At 32.0% G+C, this 21,138-nt stretch overlaps 1 protein-coding gene and 1 pseudogene across 1 annotated transcript; one reads left to right on the top strand and one right to left on the bottom strand.

Moving 5' to 3' along the window:
* The first annotated feature begins 600 nt into the window (after positions 1-600).
* On the top strand, positions 601-1,050 carry LOC149158141 (uncharacterized). The gene is made up of 2 exons (XM_089433894.1): positions 601-789; positions 919-1,050. Exons 1-2 carry the CDS (start codon positions 601-603, stop codon positions 1,048-1,050), a joined length of 321 nt encoding a protein of 106 aa, XP_089290020.1.
* Positions 1,051-1,792: 742 nt separating this feature from the next.
* On the bottom strand, positions 1,793-7,573 carry LOC149158140 (protein TORNADO 1-like; annotated as a pseudogene).
* Between the last annotated feature and the right edge of the window lie 13,565 nt (positions 7,574-21,138).

The raw sequence follows: 21,138 nt of genomic DNA, 5'->3' as shown, positions 1-21,138 counted from the left end.
TAATTAAAAGAATAAAATAAAACAAAAATTAATTTTAGGAAATCAAAACTCCAAGATATATTAATATTTTAAAATTAAATATTTAAGGTAAATAATATATTTATATATAAGAGATGAAATGGTTTTTTGGATTAATTTTGTTCAAAATTTTCTAGAGTTTTTTTAAAAATCATAAATTTAAATTATTTAATTTGTAAAGTTCAAGTAGTTATAGGTTCTATTTATGTATTCAAAAGTCCATTTAAAACCCCCAAAAAATACATAATCTTGTTCAAAATTGTATTCTTAAATTCAAAGAAAAAATCATTGTCTATTAGTTAGATTTGTTATATTAGAAAAATTAAAAATTATATAGTTAATATAAATACGTCGTAAGACGTTTCCCTCCCAAAAGAACTCTCCTCTTAGATTACGTGTACATTCTTGTGCCCCTTGATGTTGATGTTAGACAATTAAAATAATTCGAGGCATCCAATTCATTCGACCGATATTAAATTAGTTACAAATTTAGTTATAAGACTCCAAGAAGAAGGCAAAGGTATCTGTCCAATCATCTTGATCCCAGGGTTGATCTCAAGTTCCGCCAACAAGCAAACAACAATGGCGTCAAAGGTGCTTATGTCCGTCATTTTCATTTTCAATCTCATTGCTTTCCGCTTTGCAGTGGCCGCAGAGTGTAGGAGGAACACTAGAGTCATGACTCCACACAAGTACGATGAGGCAACTTTCTATGTGTACAATTCAGACATCTCTACTTGGTATGGAGTCGAGGCATTTTTCATTCTTCTGGTGAGCTAGGCTCTTGTCCTGGCTTTCACCAGGTGCATGTGCTGTGGAAGCGTTCTCAAACCTGGCGGATCTCACACATGGGTGATCATATTATTCTTTATTTGTTGGATAACGTTCTTGATTGTCGAGGCGTGTTTCATAGCAGAGGTGATGAGGAATGCCTACAATACAAAATATAGTGGTAGATTTGGTATGGATGACCTGTATTGTAAGACGCTGCGAAAGGGGGTATTTGTTGTCGGGGTTGATGGAAACCTTTGAAGAGATCAAAGAAGCTTCCATTATTCGAAATTGTGAAAGGAAAAATATGGAAATATAAGAAAGCAATTTTCACTAATAACCTTTTGGGGCCATGCTCATTGCTACAAACAATGGCATGGTTGGCATGAGAAAGAGCTTTAGTATGGGAAATCTTGACCATTACTATTCACTCTACAATGTCAATCACTATTATGGGACAAGCGAATGTGGATCTGTAGATTAGGATGGGTATTTTTCTGATGGATTTGTTCATTCTTCCAACAATGCACGCGAGAGGAAGAAAGGTGCGAGTGGTGTCAATCAAATCCTTGGAAGCCAAAATTCTTCCTTCAATTCACAATCTCAGCGGTACTATTTGTTTGCCTTCGGTAGATTTGGATTTGTTGTGATTGGTTGCTGATTTGGTTTCATTAGTCAGGTTTTGTGGTTGTGTTATTGTTTGATTACAACCAACACATTTCAAACCTATATAGCCTCTGGTTTGATATGGTCCTTAAGGTTGCATATCTCGGATTCCATAGTCAATTTTATGTGAACTCTTCTTAACAACCTAGATGCATACTCCAGGTTTAAATTATCTGTGATAATGTCTCTATTCAATGTGCCCAAAGGTTTCCTGGTTTAAATGCTCAGTATTACTGTCCATATTTAATGTGCCCTATATATCCTTTATATTGAAGTCGATATTCAAATTTCCCAATGAATCCCACGTATTAATGTCCATGTATAGTATACTCATGCCTTACAGGATTTTCGTGAACTCGTTAAGATATGGAAGGATGCTCTGCACTGTTTTATTGTCGACTTTCATTAAATTGTACCTAAGTTGGCTGTCAAAAACATGCAATTTGTGCATGTATTCACATAACAGATGTAATTACAATGCAGTCATGCCAAAAAAATTATTTGTCACCAACCTTTTTGCAAAGCCGCTCTCCTCTTTGAAAAAATAAATCATGTGTGGGACTTTTCTCTCTTCCAGTTGGATTGAGAAGTTGATCAAATTGTTCAATTTTTTCTGGAGTTACATCATAAGATTGCGCTCATAATACTTCAGTCCTTGAATTTCTTGCTTGATGTCCTAGAGGTCCCTCTCAATAATCTTTAGTCTCTTTAATACCTTCTCAACCCCCTTTTCTATCCCAACAATGGTAGGAGACATAGACTCATCTTCATTTTCTTCTTCATCATCATTCTGAGCACCTTGACAAATGGGGATGGCATTACTTGATGGCACATCTAGCTCAACAAAGAGCTTGTAAAGATTGTGATATCGTATTTACAATACATCCCTAAATTCTTCCTCTCCAAGAAGGTCCCTTGCATAGTTGAATCCATCCCCTAAGATGTTAGACCCTCCTTCAACAAAAAACACTCTAGCTATGATGGTATTTATATATGTTATCTACTAGAACTGAGAGTATCTCTTGCTTCAAATACTCCACCAGAACAAATTGGTCCTTCCTGTACCTTGGTGGTGGAAGGTCCTGCATACATTGTGGCCTTAAAGTAACTTGAACTAATAGTACCCCTTGGAAACTCGCATATGATGCACAAAGTCTTAGAATGCTTTCAACAACAGCCTAGTTCAAAACTTTAAGAGTCTCACTAAGGTCTTGTGATGAGCAAGCCAATATATCCATATAGTAGCCCATTTCGCTATGAGTTCAACTCGGATGTCAATGCCATTGATGACTATTGAGATGAGGTTATTCTCAAGTTTGTAAGTGGCAGTTTGTCTGTTATCTGACCCAAAGATTTTGTTGTAGAGGTGCACCCATGACAGATAAAAAAGGTGGCCATAAAAATGAGATAAGGTGCAAATCAAACTATTAGATATCGATATCAAATATATCGAAAGGAATTAATTGTTATGAATGATATCCAGTTTCATAAACAATAATAGGGAATTTGATATTGTTCCTTGTATCTCACTCCACTCATTCTTAAATGACGGGCACTCTTCTGTGGAACCGACATAGTAAGGTAGTCGAACAACAAAACCAGAGGTAAGAAAAAGGGATGGTAGGTAGGGGCAACTTTGGGATATAATATTGTGGTCTGATGCTAAAGTGAAGAAATTTCCTAATGCAAGTTTCAAATTCCATTCTTGGTAGCAACAAAAACACTATTGTGGGATCCTATAACCAAAGCAACTACCATTTGGACCTTATGTCTCGAGGGAAATATAGATTATGTAAGCTAAGCTACCGATGGATATTAATGCCTGGTCAACTACTTTGAGGCTTGAGATCTATCTATTCATATCTACTCTAGGTAATATATTGTAATGGAGATATTGACTCTAGACAACTTGGTGGTATTTTGATATCATTTATAGGGAAGGAGTTTCCCATTATGCATCTATATGTAATGCTGGTATTGATTGCAAATAGAAAAAGGGTTCTTACTTGAATTTCTTAAATGTGAGTTTGCACCATTCTTTTATAAATCTTCTAAGTGTCCTCAAATATTTCTATATCCTGGTCTCTTCAGCCATTGACATGTTGGTTTAGAGAATACATGCTAGTTGTGATGAATACAACATTCCTTGGGGCTTAAGTTTTAACCAATCCAAGCTGTTGGACACCAATATTGATTACAAACTACAAAATCAATTATGATTTTCATTCCCCTAAATTTCTCATAGTGAGGCATATTTTCTTTGAGTTTTGTTATATCAGAAGCTTTCCAAACAAATAATTTGTTTCCGTGTGGGTTCCACGGTTCTTTGAGGTGTAGCCAATTTAAATTCGTAAATTCCAAGATTTGAGTCATTTACTTAGTTTCTGTTGTTTCACTGGGAAGGTTTGGCTCATGGAAACCATAGATTTTCATTTGTATCTTGAAACCTCTTTACGTAGAGAGAAATCCTAATCATTAATGGTCAGTTGTGACAAATTAAATGACTATCATTTCACACTAAAAGGCGAAAAGTATGAAAAGTGGTATTTTCCTCCCTACCAATATTCATTGTAATGTCAATTCGATAGACTAGACACAAGGAAATTTTTCAAAGATGAGATCGAGAGAGTGGAGAAGAACTTTATTGTGGGCTAGTAACTAGTTGATAAGTTTTATTGAAGTGCATTAAAAGATGGGTGGAGAATGTGGACAAGCCATAACTGGTCGAAAATAATATGTTTTTGGTTATGTTTTCTTCATTCCATAGAAGGATTTTATGTTTCATTCCAACTCTTTGTTGATAGAATCTAATCTAGATTGTATCCTATTGGATTTTTAAATATTCCATTTTCATAGGGAAATAAAGGAAAATCCGTTGCTGTTGGCACAAGTAGCCATCTATGAAATTTCTCTAATAGTTTTTCTATTTCAAACATGGAAGGCCTGTAATGTAGTCCTGATAATGAAGGAGAATTTAGAACAATTCTAAGAGGCTTAAATATTGCCTTACAAAGAGAGATATGAGAGTTGATTATCAGGATAGATTCCAAACTGGTCATTGAAACATTGTTGGATAATTAGAGTGAATCATATGGAAGCATTCATTTTTTTCCTTGATGCATTCCCTATGTTCCTTGCTTTCCATGAACAAAGGGATACGTTGGAGGCATAAGCATTGTATCCCCATTTGCATGTAATAGTCGGGAATTTACCTGGGGAGATAGATAAGTAAACAAACATGGGGGAATGATTACGTAATGGCTCACAATATTCAAGTAGAAGCTCTTTATTACAATCCTGAATCAGTTTTCCTTAAATGGATAAGTGAGTGAATCTAACATATTATGCCTTCCACCCCAGGGAATATGATATCCAGCTTTAACTCTATTCAAGGTTGAGCAGTAAATAGGACATGAGATCTATGATATTTAGAATAAATTAGTCATGTCTCCTATTCTTCTCAAAGATAAAAGAGACTCTAGTTTGACTATTTTCATTGTGTATTTTCAAGTATTAAAATCAAAGGGTCCTACCTGAAACTATGGGAAGAATCCAGGAGTGTGATTTGAATCATTGCACTCAAAATGGCATCCAGTGTAGATGTAGCTTGATCCACCTAGCTGCCATGTTTGTGGCTTCTACCAACCTTCCTCTAGTATTGCAGGTATGAAAAGCTTCAAATTGTGATTGCAAGGATCTTGTTCATAATAGTGTTCTAGTTTCAACATCATGCTCACAAGGTGACTTGGGTGCACATTCTCAAAAATTATGGGACCAAATCCAAGTACTAAACCTTATAAATATTGTCTTAAAATAAACTCCAACTCTTTTCTAGTTGTAAAGCCCCTTTGTTGTCGATTTAAAGTAGATTCACTTTTGTTGTTCAATCTTACTAGATGTCCAAGTACTTCCTCACAAAACCACTCACAGTCGACTATGATGAAATAAAGCTCTTCAAAATATATGATTTCTCCAACTTTATGCGAAGAGCATGCTATGGCTCTTCGCCTCTCTTCAACCTTTGTGGGGTCATCATAGCGAGACTGTATTCTTAGTGATGGAATATTCGTTTCACAAAGTTGAGAAAACTCTTCCCATCTCATAACTGGCTTGTTGTAATGCTCAAATTTCCAATTGAACAACAACACTCTTAAGTCATAAGTAAATTTTGGGAACCCTTTCTAAAATTGTTTTCACTGTTTGCTGTACATGATGAGAAACCTCATTCACTAAACTAGATGACATTGCATCCACTATATATATGGTTGGGGATAATTCAAAAAAGGTAGTGAAACAATCCTCAAGCCTATAAACACATTGGACAGTTGATAAGTAAAATTCTAAACTTTCAAAAGTTTTATCAATATGAGTGAAAACAACTATGACATGAGTGAGAAAGGATTCTTCTCTTCTGGAATTGGAAACAATAAATCTTAGCTGATATACTATATCTTCTTCAAGTTCTTGAAGCTTTTTGGAATGTCTGTTGTCTGGTTTTCTGAATAGGAAAAAAATTATGAGAAAGAAAGATGGGCTCCCAGGACCAGGGAACATGAGATAATGAAAAGCATGGAACTCATGCTGACCCGCAAGGTCCCAAATTTAGATTCTAGTATCATCATCTTCCAAGACCTTGATTTTGTTACATTGAGTTCTTCTGATGGGTTCAACTGGGTGCAAAAGAGTTTTTATTTGGTCCACTGATGGAAGCTTGGCTCGAGCAAAACTCTACAATATGGAATTACATAGATTTGTTTTACATGCAACCAAAATTGTAGGTATTGGTCACTTGAATTGGAAAAATCAATCTTGGTTTTCCAATTTATCATGGAATACCCAATAACATTCTTAACAAGGATACGTCATCTAATTTTAGAAACTGTAAAATTTTCTTACTCTTATGAATTTTGAAAAGCTTAAAACTATTTTTAGGTCATATTTTATTTGATTCCAAATAATGAATAATCTTCCTCGTTGTCATTGCATGATCGATCTATCTATCTATCTATAGTTGTTTTTAAGTATTATATATAATACATTATCATCCTCCTCATTGAATATTTACACAATATATAGAAGCAGATTGGATCGTTTCCTTTACCTTTGTGTATAGTGAGAAATTGATTAAGGTTGAATAGGGAAAGTCATAAATCTTGCCTGCAAATTTTTGTCCACAGAGGAAAACTCTAGTAGTTTTGGGCACTTTCATGGGCATGTCTTCCAGTAATCAATATGTGGCTCGGAATTGGCATTTTTTCCAAACTGTTGGTGAACACAATTAGTTTTAACAGAGGCTTGAAGTGGAGTTCCATTCAGATCAATCTCTTCAAGCCATGGATTCACCTGCAATGTATCCATAATTGCTTCAAGTATTGCATCTCCTGCAACTTCTTTACATCCCTTTAAAGACAAGGACTTCAAAGTTGCAATTCTTTGAAGAGCTACACGAATTTTGATGAAATCAGTTGTGCCCATGCTACAATAATCATTTATAGTGAATTTTAGTAAACTCTGGTTTGTGGAGATCATCTAAACCAATGCACTTACACCAGAACTACCCATCTTAGTCTCAGGTCCCCCAATGGAAAAAAAATCCAGATAATTATTTTCTTCAGGTTGGCCTAGTGAAACACCCTTATCAATGATGCCATTGTTTGACATATTGAGATGTTTCAGAGTCCTATTTTCTTGAAGGACCCTCCTGAACTCGTGAGAACATTTTGACTTTATATGATTTCCAGTTATATCCATGTTTTCTATGCTATTCTGTAAGACCTAGAACTATCAATTCTGTAAATATTTAGGACTTTATTGGAAGGGATGAGCTCCTCTAAGAGATTATATCTGAAGTGACACATCTTTAAGGCCTTATGTTGACACCAATGTCAGAAATATCATGGTTAGGTCTATCAGGTGGATTACCGAATGATAAATTCTACCCATAAAGGCTCAAAACAATAGCTCCTACAATTGACTTCAGCATCTCTACATCCAAATCACCATTGCCATTACCACTTGAAGGAAGTGATGAAGTTGTTTCCTTTGATTTTCCATTTACTACAAAATGTTCGATGAGTTTTGGACTACCAAGTAAATCATCCGGCTTCAGTGGCACCATTCCACTATTTTCATTACCACTGAGAAATTATGAAGTAATCATTAATTTGAAGTGGGCATCACCTATCAGCTTCAGAAGATACTTTTTATATGTATCTATTGTTACAAATGGAAATTACAACCTCACCAAATTCTTTTTCATACTCTTGGATGCAAATTATTCCATATTGGTTATTGCTTGTTTAAACAAAAACAAGCTAGTTTCCCATCCTTGTAGACAATCTAGTGAATAAAATCTAGTTGATTTCATTGGCTTCGTTGGTATCAAGATGTTTTTTGTGTCACTAGAGCTACATCCATAGAATCCTCTCGCTGGTTCTTATGGAAACAAGCTTTCATTCATTGTAGGAAAAATAGATGAGAGGAAATGTCCATCATCTACTAACAGTTGCAAGTTTTTGGACTAGAGCATGCAATTTACTGCCTTATCATCAAAACCTAAAATACACCCTAACTTAACCACCTCACATAAACTCGAAACAAGTTCAGGATGCTCAGGAAACAAGCCAGATGAAATTTCCTCTGCAAAATCAGTTGCTGAGGACAAAGTTTCCTTTGGATTGTGTGGGCCAGACTTTTTGATCAAAATTTGCTTCTTACACTTTTCCCATCTCACCAAACTAGTTCTTCTTCCTTTAAACTTATCTTCCACACCATTTTATGTTGATACTGAAAGTGAGTACTCAAATGTATATGGTTTAGTAGCTTCATAGATAGTAGACTCAGCAAGAGTACTCACAATTTGATGCCTTATATGAGGTGGAAATTTGGCGAAAGGGTGTGCAATATATGCTAAGATAACTCTGTATATTCCTACATTGACCATCCCCTTTCCTACATGAATCTTTTGCAAAGAAATGTCATTTGAAATAGAGATGTCAAACTTTTGTGTTCCTTGGGATATGTTCTGAGCGCCAAGATGGATATAAATTGAGAACAAGGAGTCCAATGGTATATTGGGATCTGAAGGTTTAGGATGCCATGCAAATTTTGTGCTTGCAAAAGATCCCATGAACAACTCTTTCAACTTCAAGTCATCAACAATGAAGGTTTCATTTGGGGAACTTAGATGGATATCTCCATAGTTTGTGTAAGCTTGCAATTTATTACATCATCAATAAAACCTAAAATACACCCTAACTTAACGACCTCACATAAAACTGCAACAAGATCAAGATGCTCGAGCAACAAGCCAGCTGAAATTGCCTTTGCAAAATTAGTTGCTAAGGACATAGTTTCCTTTTTATTTTGTGGATCATACTTTTTGATCAAAATTTGCTTCTTACACTTTTCCCATCTCACCATACAGATTCTTCTTCCTTTAAACTTATCTTCCACAACATTTTTTGTTGGTACTGAAAGTGAGTACTCAACTATAGTTGGTTTAGTAGCTTCATAGATAGTAGACTCAATAAGAGTACTCACACTTTGGTTCATTATATTAGGTGGAAATTTGGCGAAAGGGTGTGCAATATATGGTAAAATAACTTTGTATAGTCCTACTCCGACCATCCCCTTTCCTGCAAGAATCTTTTGCAAAGGGATGTCATTTGAAATAGAGATGTCAACCTTTTTTGTTGGTTGGGATATGTTTCAAGCTCCAAGATGGATATAAATTGAGAGAAATGAGTCCAATGGTATGTTGGGATGAGAAGGGTTATGATGCCATGCAAATTTTGGGCTTGCAGAAGATTCCATGAACAACTCTTTCAACTTCAAGTCATCAGCAATGAAGGTTTCATTTGGGTCATTTAGCTAGATATCTCCAGAGCTTGTGTAAAATGGAAATTTACTGCATCAGCATCAGTACCTAAAATACTCACTAACTTAACCACCTCATATAAACCTACAACAAGATCAGGATGCTCAGGCAAAAATCAAGTTGAAACCGCCTCTAAAAAATCAGTTGCTAACGACATAGTTTCCTTTTGATTGTTTGGATCAAACTTTTTTATCAAAATTCACTTCTTACACTTTTCCCATCTCACAAGACTAGTTCTTCTTCCTTTAAACTTATCTTCCACACCATTTTCTGTTGGTACTGAAAGTGAGTACTCAACTCTAAATGGTTTAGTAGATTCAAAGATAGTAAACTTAGCAAGAGTACTCACACTTTGATCCCTTATATCAGGTGGAAATTTGGCGAAAGGGTGTGCAAGATATGCTAAAATAAATCTGTATAGTCATACTCTGACCATCCGCTTTCTTGTAGGAATATTTTACAAAGAGATGTCATTTGAAACAGAGATGTCAACCTTTAATGTTGCTTGGGATATGTTCTGAGCTCCAAGATGGATATAAATTGAGAACAATGAGTCCAATGGTATGTTGGGATCAGAAGGGTTAGGATGCGATGCAGATTTTGGGCTTGCAGAGATCCCATGAATAACTCTTTCAAATTCAACTCATTAGGAATGAAGGTTTCATTTACAACACTTAGCCATTGTGTTAATGTCCATGTGAAATATACTCATGGATCCTCTTTTTTGTTATTATTTACATTAACACTATATTTTTTTTGCCAAAGTTTGTGACTAATTTCCCTTCAATCCTGCTATCCAACTAATAGAAGATAGGATTCCCAAGTTAGAGGTTAAATGAAATGTCCCAAGGTACCTTTCCTTTGGGAACAAACTTTGGGTCAATGATCCAACTGCTAAACCATAACCTAGCTGACAATTAATTCATCCTCTTAATACATTGTTATGTATTTCCAAACTCCCACATGGGCTCTAAAGCTATGACTTCTCTTCGACAATAACCAAGCTCCAAAGAACCTCTCTTCTCTTCTTTCAATAGCCTTGATGGTTAGAAAGGGCTTTTCTTCTCTATGTGAAATAGTCCCCACTCTGGGCATAAATCAATCTATAAAACACCTTGCTGGGCTCTAAAAGTATTACCCTTTCATGTAATAATTGTGAGACACATGGTATGTAGAGCATTATTTGTATAACAAAATTTGTCAGTCCAGAAGTTGCCTTTATTTCCAAGTCCTAGATTAATGTGAGAACATCATCGTTCACTCTCGTCTTTAATATCAGTGACAATTTATGTGCCATCTTTGACTAGGCTATGCCCTGTGAGGTTTTGTGACATGTGGTTATTTTTTATGTCATGTTATAAACTATCTAGACTCAGGCATAGCTCTATATTGGATTAAATTCAACATTAATACTCCTCTCTTTCTTCTCTGCTTAGCCACTAGTATAAAGCACATTGCTTCTTTTTATGCAATAAATCCTGCACTAGAGATTTTTTAAATATCTAAAGTTTTGGGTGAATATTTACTGTTTTAAGTATTGTTAAATATTATTTTAGAAATATAAATATTATTTTGATTAAACATATATATATTTTTAAATGTATTTTGATTATTTTTTTTAATTTTTATTATAAATTTGTAAATATTAATTTAAGTTTTATATATTTATAATAAAATATATATTTAAAAAGTTTTGTTTATGACATATAAATTAGGTATTTATAAAAGTAATTTAGTTAAAATAAGGCTATGATAATCTTAATTTGGATTAGGTTTTTACTTATTGAAAGTCTGGCTATGATGAGGTATCAAAGACAAAAATACCTATGATTTTTCAACTCTAGTTACAATCACTATTTGTGTGAGAGGAATAGTCCAAAGATGTTAATTCCTAGATAAATCATTGGAGAATATAAATGATCAATTGACAATACAATTAAAATAACATAACATTTAAAGCAAAGGAGTGAGTTTGGTTTAATTAAGTAGGGGATAAATAAATTAAGGTACTTTACTGTGGTTATCTAACCCAATCTAAAACATAAAAATGTCTTTATATTAGAACTAGTTTAAAGAAAATCAGCATTTTTAAAATAAGATTGAACTCTCACGATCTCCATTATGAAACATGGCACTGGACAAATTGCAAAACACAATGGGATGCAGTTGTCTCTCATCTTCATGATACTAAAAAGGTAGAGGATGGAAAACACATTTTAAAAATGTAGAGGATAGAAAATGCATTTTTTAAGAGTATTTTACATATACCCATATTAGACCTCAAGTTTAAAGTATTTGTAATAATAACTATAATGACTTGTTAAGTCACCAAAATTATAAACATTTAGTAATGGTTATTTTCAAGTACTCATCATTCTCAAGATTCTCACCACAAAAATCTTCAAACTATCATTATGATTTTTCACTCAAATTTCGCTATTGTTAGATCACATAAGATCTCACATATTTTTTCATCTATGCTCTTCTTCTATATGAGCTACTGACTTATGACATTTCCTTTGCAACATCTGGTTCAAATGCTACTATATATCAAATTTTGAGTAATCTCATTGGCTATTTCCATTGAGGTTATCTCAGATGGTTGAGCAAAATATCTAGTGACATGATGACATATAATGCCAACAACTTCACCCTAGCCATGATGAGAAACCTCACAACCTCTTTACCATCCACCTAACAAATTATTGAAAATTAAATTAAAATTATGGAAGTTGTATTGATTTGTATTGTCTTTTATTTTAAGGTATCATAGCAAGTTTCTATAATATGTATCCTTTGAAGACAATTATTGCAAATTATTGATCATAAAATTTCATTTGCACTACTTTCTAGTAAATATTTCATAATTTAACTTAATATTGAGACTAGTTTATAGTAATCATTGAAAGCACACAACCTTTGTGTTTTTCATGATATCTCCCCCCACCTCCACCCTCATCCTCACCTTCACATTCACCTTCGTCTTCATATAATGGTTACGACATCTACAGGATTAAGCACATGAAACATAAAGGGAGTGATCTTTAACATTAATGTCTTGAATTAGATTACCCACAAATGATTGTCAAGACTTATTTCATCTATACAAATGATTGTTGTATGAAGTAGTAGTTGTGGGAGGGAACCATCCTTGAATTTTATCAATCCATGAGATCACCAAAGAGATTAGCTACCTAAGTTGGTAAATAATTTAGCCATGAGATAGTCCAGTATGCCAACAATTGCTTGATTTTTACTAGTAAATAATTTGATTTGTCCCATATATATCAAATCCCATTACCTTGATTTATCTCTTTAAATACTCTTTTGATTTTCTTTGAGTTAATAAAGTTTGGTAGCAAATGCACATTTTATACTTTCTCATAATAGGAAGTAGATTGACCCACTCTCTTTAGTATTAAGTTTTCTTCCATTATTATTGTGTTCTCTCCTTCTCACTACATATTCACACCACCATTATGAGATAAAATATCATTTCCTTGATCTATTCCCAACACCATATCCCTATCTTTGACATCATTTCCCTATAGTCTTTCATTATCTTGATGGAATTATCATTGCTCCATTCATCCATAATCAATATCACGCATAATCTAGTTCAGGTCAAATTGAAGACAAATGCTCATTTATGCAAAACTCTGTTAATGTCTTGTTGGAATGATTAAGTTTTTTACATCAAAGCATCTTACAATTTGTCTAGTGGTAAGTAAGAAATCAAAATCTCTATAACACCATTATTACTAGGTTGGAAATCATGAGGCACAATTACATATTGTGAGTTGACTAGAACATTAAAGTGCATGCTAAAGTTGTATAACTCATGCACTTGATAGGGTTGAAGATTGTAGGTAATTTGAAATATTATTGAAAGTCATTGTTCAAAGTTTCTAACGTGTTAATAATCTCCACTCTAGATATCATGTAGTATTTATAGAATATGAGAATTTGACTAGAAAGAATTAAAATTTATAAAGTCATAAGATACTGATAATAATTTGTGAGCTTTGAGATTTTGATCAAACCATGATAAGAAGAGAAAGGAAACCGAAAATTGATCATGAAGACTATGATAAAAGACATAGTGAAGCTTTAATGCTTCTAAAATTGTGAATTAAAAATCCTTTAATTTTTGGTGAGGAATGTAAAATAGCATTAGACTTATGCCCAACCATCAAGGAGCATTATAAGCTAAAAAAACATTGTATGTGAAAATTTTCTTGTTTTCCATGAAATTGTGAGGAGGAGAATTAATCTCTCTCATATTAGGAAGGTAATAGATGATGAAGATATGACTACTTTGTCGATATTAAGCTTACCACCATCATTTGATTCAGTTTTTTAGTGATTGCATGTGCTTGTGGAGACTCGAAAACTTATGTTACTCTATGGAAGGAGAGGAGATTAAAGTAGAGAGAGGCATTGAACTCATCCACCATAGATAATGCATTCAGTGCATGGTACAAAGGCAAAGAGAAACAAAACAATGGTAACAATGTATCTAAGAAATGTATGTTTAGATGTTATTATTGTGACAAACTTAGATAATCCAATAGAGGTTATTAAGAAAACAAGTATTACTTGGTAATAGGTTAAAATAAATCAAGACATTTAAAGGTCGTTGATGGAGAGGGTGAAGAAGAAGAATTGAGTTATTTTTCATTTTTGGTTTCACAACATCAATCAATAAAATTTACAACCTTGTATTTCAATTTAGACGTATATCTTATCATTACGAATTTCACAAGAATTGGTATATCTATGTGGGATGCTCATGTAACAATAAGTAATATTTTAAGTTATACATAAAAAAAATAAAAATTCAACCATATTTAATATGAGTAGTATATTAAGTTAAAAGTAAATATATATCTGATAATTATAATAAAAAATTGAAACATTTAAACCACCGTAGATTTGATTCATCTCATCTCTTGGTAGATCAAGAGTTAAGATGGATCTATACTTTGAGAAAAGTCCAAAGCAATGGAGACAATGCATCATGAATCCATCACAAGGATCAAAATATTTCATTCTACATCTTAAGATGTTAAAATAAAATAAAAAATCGTAAAACTAAATAAATTATAAATTTATTTTAAATTATTATTATTAATAACTAATTACAAAAAAAATTAATATATAAGTTGAACATATATACATTAAAAAAACTTGGAACAAGATTCTTAACCATGGAGATTTACCTCCACTTTACAATGAATATTCTTAATCTATAAATAGACTTTGTTACAATACCATGGGCTAATACCATGACTTTTCAATACCACATGCCCAAGAAACCATAACTCATTTCAAATGACACTTATTCATATGCCATTTTTTAATTAATCAATTTAATTAAAAGGGAGCTTATATCCATACCATCCACCTAATAATTATTGATAATTCAAATAAATTTCTCCAAGGAAGTTGCTATAAGATGTATCCCTTGAAGAAGTTTATTGTAGCTTGTATATCACAAGATTTCATTTGCACTATGTTTTAGTAATAATTTCATAATTTTACTTAATACCATGACTAATTTATATTAATCATTGAAAGAACATTGCCTTTATGTTTTGCCTAATATCTCTGAGGCCTCCACCCTTACCTGAACACCTTCGCTCTCATATGACCGTTAAGACATCTAAGAGGATTAATCACATAAAGCATAAGGGGAGTGATCATTGCTAGTGATGAAACACAGGTTCAAATCTTTGCGAGTGACATGTTGAGTTATAATGGCAACAATCTCACCCTAGATCAACAAAGTCCATTACAATGTAGCTAGCTAGTATGAATATATATTAAGGATCAAAATTCCACCAAAACTAACTAAATTATAGCCTTAATTATTATTATTATTACTATTATTATTACAAAAAGAATTAATATATAAATTAAAAACACATACATTTAAAATACATAACAAGATTTTTAACCATGGATATTTATCTCCACTTTACCATGGAGATTATTTTGTAAATAGACTTTGTTACAATACCATGTGCCAATAGCATGACTTTTCAATACCATAAGCCCAAGAAAACAATACCATGGATTATCATAAGATTTCATTTGCATATCAGTTTAGTAATGATTTCATAATTTCACTTAGCAAATAGTTTATACTAATCATTTGAAGGAAATAGTCTTTATGTTTTTGCATAATATTTCCCTACACCTAGCGTAGCATGAATCCATAAAGGAAACAAATACCATAAAAAATATCTAAATTATAACTTTATTATTACTATTATTATTAACGGCTTAACTCCCAAAGGGATCAAATCTCTCGAAGTGTAAACCTATTTATCAATAATATGATTACTTTTATCAATAATATGTAAATACATCTAATATTAATATAATAATTTTAAAGATGTTAAATGTAATCTCGTCATTTTAATTTTAAATATGCTTAGTTACCTCAGTTTGTTGAGATGATAAATATTGTTAATAATTTTAATGAAAGATTAATTTTATCAATAATGTGTAAATACATATAATATTAATATAATAACTATGCTTAATTACCTCAGTTTATTGAGATGATAAATATTGTTAATAACTTTAATGAATGATTAATTTTATCAATAATGTGTAAATACATATAATATTAATATAATAATTTTAAAGATGCTAAATATAATCTTGTCGTTTTAATTTTAAATTTGTTTATTTACCTCAGTTTGTTGAGATGATAAATATTGTTAATAACTTTAATGATGAAAAATGATGAAATAAATATTTTGAATGAAAAGTGTCAATGTAATAGTGTTGAATGATAGAACACATACACACTCTCTCTCCATCTCTCCCTTGTCACTCCTCTCTCTCCACTTTCTTCTTCACTCGATCTTTCCTCTTTTCTCGCTCCCTCTATCCTCCTCTCTCTCTCAAGTCCTCTCTCTCGTCCTTCCTCTCTCTCCTTTTCTCTCCTACCTCCCTCTCTCTTCCCCCATCTCTCTCTTTTCCCTCCAATCCGCTCTCTTCCCCCGTCACTTTCCACCTCTATCTCAAGCCCCCTCTCCCCCTTTCTATTCCCCCATCACTCTCTCTCTATTTCTCTCTCTTCCTCCAATCCTCTCTCTCTCTCTCTCTCTCTCTCTCTCTCTCTCTCCAATTTTATCTCTTCCCCTATCACACACAATTCCCCTCTCTCTACATCTATGTTACTATATCCCTCCCTCTCTCCTCCTCTCTCCTTATCTCCCCCATTCTCTCCATCTCTCCTTATTTTTCTCTTTATCTCACCCCTAAACATACACACACTCTCTCCACCTCTCCCTTGTCACTCCCTCTCTCTCTCTCCACTTCTTATTCTCTCTATATTTCTTCTTCTCTCCCTCTCTCCCCATCCAGCTCCATCTCTCTATCCCTCCCTCTCTCCTCCTCTCTCTCAAGTACTCTCTCTCATCCTTCCTCTCTCCCATTTTCTCTCCTACCTCCTCTTTCTTCCCCCATCCCTCTCTCTATGTCCCCTCCAATCTTCTCACTATCTCCCTCCCTCTTTCCTCTCTCTCCCCCTCCATATTTGTGTCTCCCTCTCCATTTCTTACCCTTCTCTACCTCTCTCACTCCTCCCCCTCTCTCACTCATCTCCCTTTCCAATTTATTTAGATCTCTCCCTTGTCACTCCCCCATCTCTCCACCTCTATCACACTATGTATTCCTTCTTTCCTCTCATATATATCTAGAGTTAATATATATCATGATATATTAATATATATTATAATATAACAAATTTAATATTGTATTAATATAAAGTTATCAACTTTAATAATATTAATATTATAACATATTAATATTAATATTATATTTAATAATAATACTAATATTAATTTTTTGATATTAATATTAGGGTTAATAATGTTGTTTTGCATGGTATTAATAATAATTTGGCCCATAGGGCTTCACATAAATAAAACCTAATTTTTGAGTGTTTGTAAATATAAAGTGGATTATGGAGTAAATATAAAAAATGATTTTATTTATTTACCATAGCTCTTTTATTTACTATTGTATTTGGCCCATGGTCTTTAGCCCAGGGTACAAAAATGGTATTTAGCTCATAGGATTGACCTAAATAAAACCTTTTTTTTGAGTTTTTGTAAATATAAAGAGGTTTATGGAGTAAATATGAAAAGAAGTTTTATTTATTTACCATACCTCTAGTTTATTTATATTTTTCTTTATTTACTATTCCTCTAGAGTAAGTATAATAAAAGATTTTATTTATTTACCATACCTCTAGTTTATTTATATCTTTATTTATTCACTATACCTCTAGAGTAAGTATAAAAAGAGGTTTTATTTATTTACCATACCTCGAGTTTATTTATATTTATATTTATTTATCATACCTCTGTGTTTATACATAATAATAATTAGATTGATTTTTAAATAGAGCATTAAAAATGTTAAACGTTTAGGTTTACATTTTCGTTTACGTTTACATGTTTACGTGAGATCTACCCCTGTGTTGGGTTGTCTACATGTTTACGTGAGATTGGGTGCAATTACAAAAATAATTAATATATAAATTAAAAACATGTACATTTAGAAAGCATGGAACAAGATTCTTAACCATGAAGATTTACTTCCACTTTACCATGGAGGTTCTAAATTTGTAAACAAACTTTGTTATAATACTATGCACCAATTACGCTTATCAATAACATACGCCCAAAAAAGAAATATCATGGCTTATCATAAAATTACATTTTCATAAATTTTTAGTAATAATTTCATAACTTCACTTAACATTGAGACTAATTTATATTAATCATTAGAAATAATCATTATCTATGTTTTACCTAATATCAAGCCACCTCTAGCCTCACATTCTCTTACGTCAAATTAAGGCATCTTTCGAGATTAAACACATGAAACATAAATATAGTCATGGTTAGAATTAGTGCTTTCAATTAAATTTCCCACAAATGATTTTTAGTACTTACTTCATCTCTACAAATCATTGTTGGATAAAGGACAAATAATTGTGAGAGAGAACCACCATTCAATTTTGTCAAGCCATGATATCACTAGATAGATTAGCTACCCAAGTTGGTAAATAGTCTACCCATAAGATAGTTCAATGTGCCAATACATTAGCTACCCAAGTTGGTAAATAGTCTACCCATGAGATAGTAAATAGGTCGGTTTATCCCATCTCTATCAAATGCATTAACTTGATTTATCTTTCTAGATACTCTTTCAATTTTCCTTGAGTTAATTTTGCAATACTTTTCGGCTTTCTCATAATAGGAAGTAGATTGACCAACTCTCTTTCTCTTCCATTCTTCTTATGTTCTCTCCTTTTCACCGGAAGTTTGCACCACCATTATGAGATCAATATAATTTTCTTGTCCTATATAAAACAGGGCTTTATGGTAAGTAAGAAATAAAAGTCTCTATATCACCATTATTTAAAGCACTAGGTTGAATATCTCAAGACATAATTACATATTGTGAGTTAAATAGAGCATTGAAAGCGAGGGTAAAGATACCATTAATGCATTTGATAAGATTGAATATTGTAGTTAATTTGAGATATTATTAAAATTTATTGTTTAAATTTTATAACATGTTAATAATTACCACTTTGTATTATTTAGTATTTGAAGAATATAAAAATTTAATTAAAAGAATTACACTTGCTAGTTCGAAACATGTGGGCCAAAAAATTCTCTTCTATGATTTCTACCGAAAGACTTTGTTTAATTAAAAGAATTACAATTTATAAAGTTATAAAGCTATAAAATACTAATAATTAGTGAGTTTTGAGATTTTGATTAAATCATAATAACAAAATAAAAGAAGCCAAAAATTGATTATGAAGACTATGGTAAAATAAATAATAAAGCTTTAATTTTTCTAAAATTGTTAATTACAAATGCTTTAATTCCAAGGATAAGAAATGTAAAAATAATATTATCCCTATGACCTATTATCAAGAATAATTCTCAAGCATTATAAGTTGGACAATCATAGTGTTTGAAAAATTGTTTGTTTTCCATGAAATTGCAAGGAAGATGATCCAACTTATCCAACTTTCTGATATTAGGAAGTAAGTAGATCATGAAAATATGACTCCTTTATTGATGCTAAGCTTACTACCCTCATTTTATTCATTTTTTTTATTGTTTGCATATGCTTAGGGAGACTCAAAAGCTTATATTTTTGAGTCTATAAACCTTTTTTCTACAAAAGGAAAACAAATTAAATTAGAGAGAAGCATCAACTTCATCCACCATAGATAATGTAGTCTATAAACATTTCTTCTACAAAAAGAAAACAAATTATAAGCATTTCTTTTAGAAAAGGAAAACAAATTAAAATAGAGAGAAGCACCAACTTCATCCACCATAGATAATTCATCCAGTGCATAGTACAAAAGAAAAGAGAAACACAAAAATGGTATTAATGTATTTAAAAAATGTATGTTTGGATGTCATATTGTGATCAACCTTGACACTTCAATAAAGATGGTTAAAAAGAGATTATTACTCAATAATAGGTTAAAATAGATTAAGACATGCAAAGGTTGTTGAAGGATATGAAGAAGAAGAAATAGGTCATTTTTAATTTTTGCTTCCCAAATTCATTCAATAAAATCTACAACCTTTTATTTAAATTCAAACATATCATATTGTTACACATTTCATATGAACTGGTATGTAATTTTTGTTAGATATAAGAGTTATAAAGAATCAAGGACATTAAGTGATATTTGAGCTTACTACCTATGTTGGATGTTCATGTTATAATAAGAAATATTTTAAGTTATACCTTCAAAAAAATTCTTTACCCATATTTAATATGAGTAATATATTAAATTAAAAATAAATATATATCTAATAATTATAATAAAAATTGAAATATTTGCACTACAAGAGATTTGATTCATCTTGTGTCTTGGTAGATCAAAATTTAAGATGGATCAATTCCTTCAGAAAAGTCCAAAGGAATTTAGCTGGTGCAGCAGGAATCCATAATAAAGATCAAAATACGTACTTCATGATACATCTCATGTTCCTAAAATTACAAAAACCATAAAACCTAATTAAATTATAACTTTATTAATATTAAAATTATTAATTACAAAATAATTAATATATAAGTTAAACACACATACATTTAAAAACATAGAACAAGATTCTTAATCATCTATATTTATCTCCACTTTACCATGGAAATTCTTAATCTTTAAATAGACTTTGTTACGATACCATGGGCCAATTACCATGGCTTTTCAATACCACATACCCAAGATATCATAACTCACTGCAAATACATTTATTCATATGACATTTTTTTAATTAATCAATCTAATTAAAAGGAGAACATTTCATAACTATTTGGAGATAAATCTCAACCTTTTACTTGTTTATGCTATCATTAATAATATAGAATATTCCATGGAGGTTATATCCATATCAAACGCCTAATCATTATTGATAATGAAATTAAAATTTGTATTATATTTTGCTTTATGGTATTATAGCAAGTTGATAATAAGATGCATCCCTTGAAAAATATTATCCCAACTTATTGATCATAAGATTTCATTTGAACTAATTTTTAGCAAAAAAAAATGTAATTTTACTTAATAGGTATTAATCATTGAAATCATATTGTCTTTATGTTTTTCATAATATCTATCCCACCTCAACTCTCACATTCAAATTTACCTTCACCTTCACTCTCATATCATCGTTATGAAATCTACCAGGATTAAGCACATTAAGCATAAAGAAAGAGATAATTAACATTAGTTTCTT

Source organism: Pinus tabuliformis, chromosome 5_2 (assembly GCF_031772625.1).
Source record: "Pinus tabuliformis cultivar Carrire ecotype Pingquan chromosome 5_2, CPIR1, whole genome shotgun sequence".
In the NCBI taxonomy this organism is placed as follows: Eukaryota; Viridiplantae; Streptophyta; class Pinopsida; order Pinales; family Pinaceae; genus Pinus; species Pinus tabuliformis.
Note: the sequence above shows the minus strand (reverse complement) of the source record. Positions and strands in the feature narration are given on the sequence as shown.

Bases quoted from the DNA above. Each gene is read 5' to 3' on its own strand.
- LOC149158141 (XM_089433894.1), top strand. From the start codon at position 601: ATGGCGTCAAAGGTGCTTATGTCCGTCATTTTCATTTTCAATCTCATT. The intron at 790-918 runs GTGAGCTAGGCT...TTGATTGTCGAG, and splicing joins AGGCATTTTTCATTCTTCTG to GCGTGTTTCATAGCAGAGGT.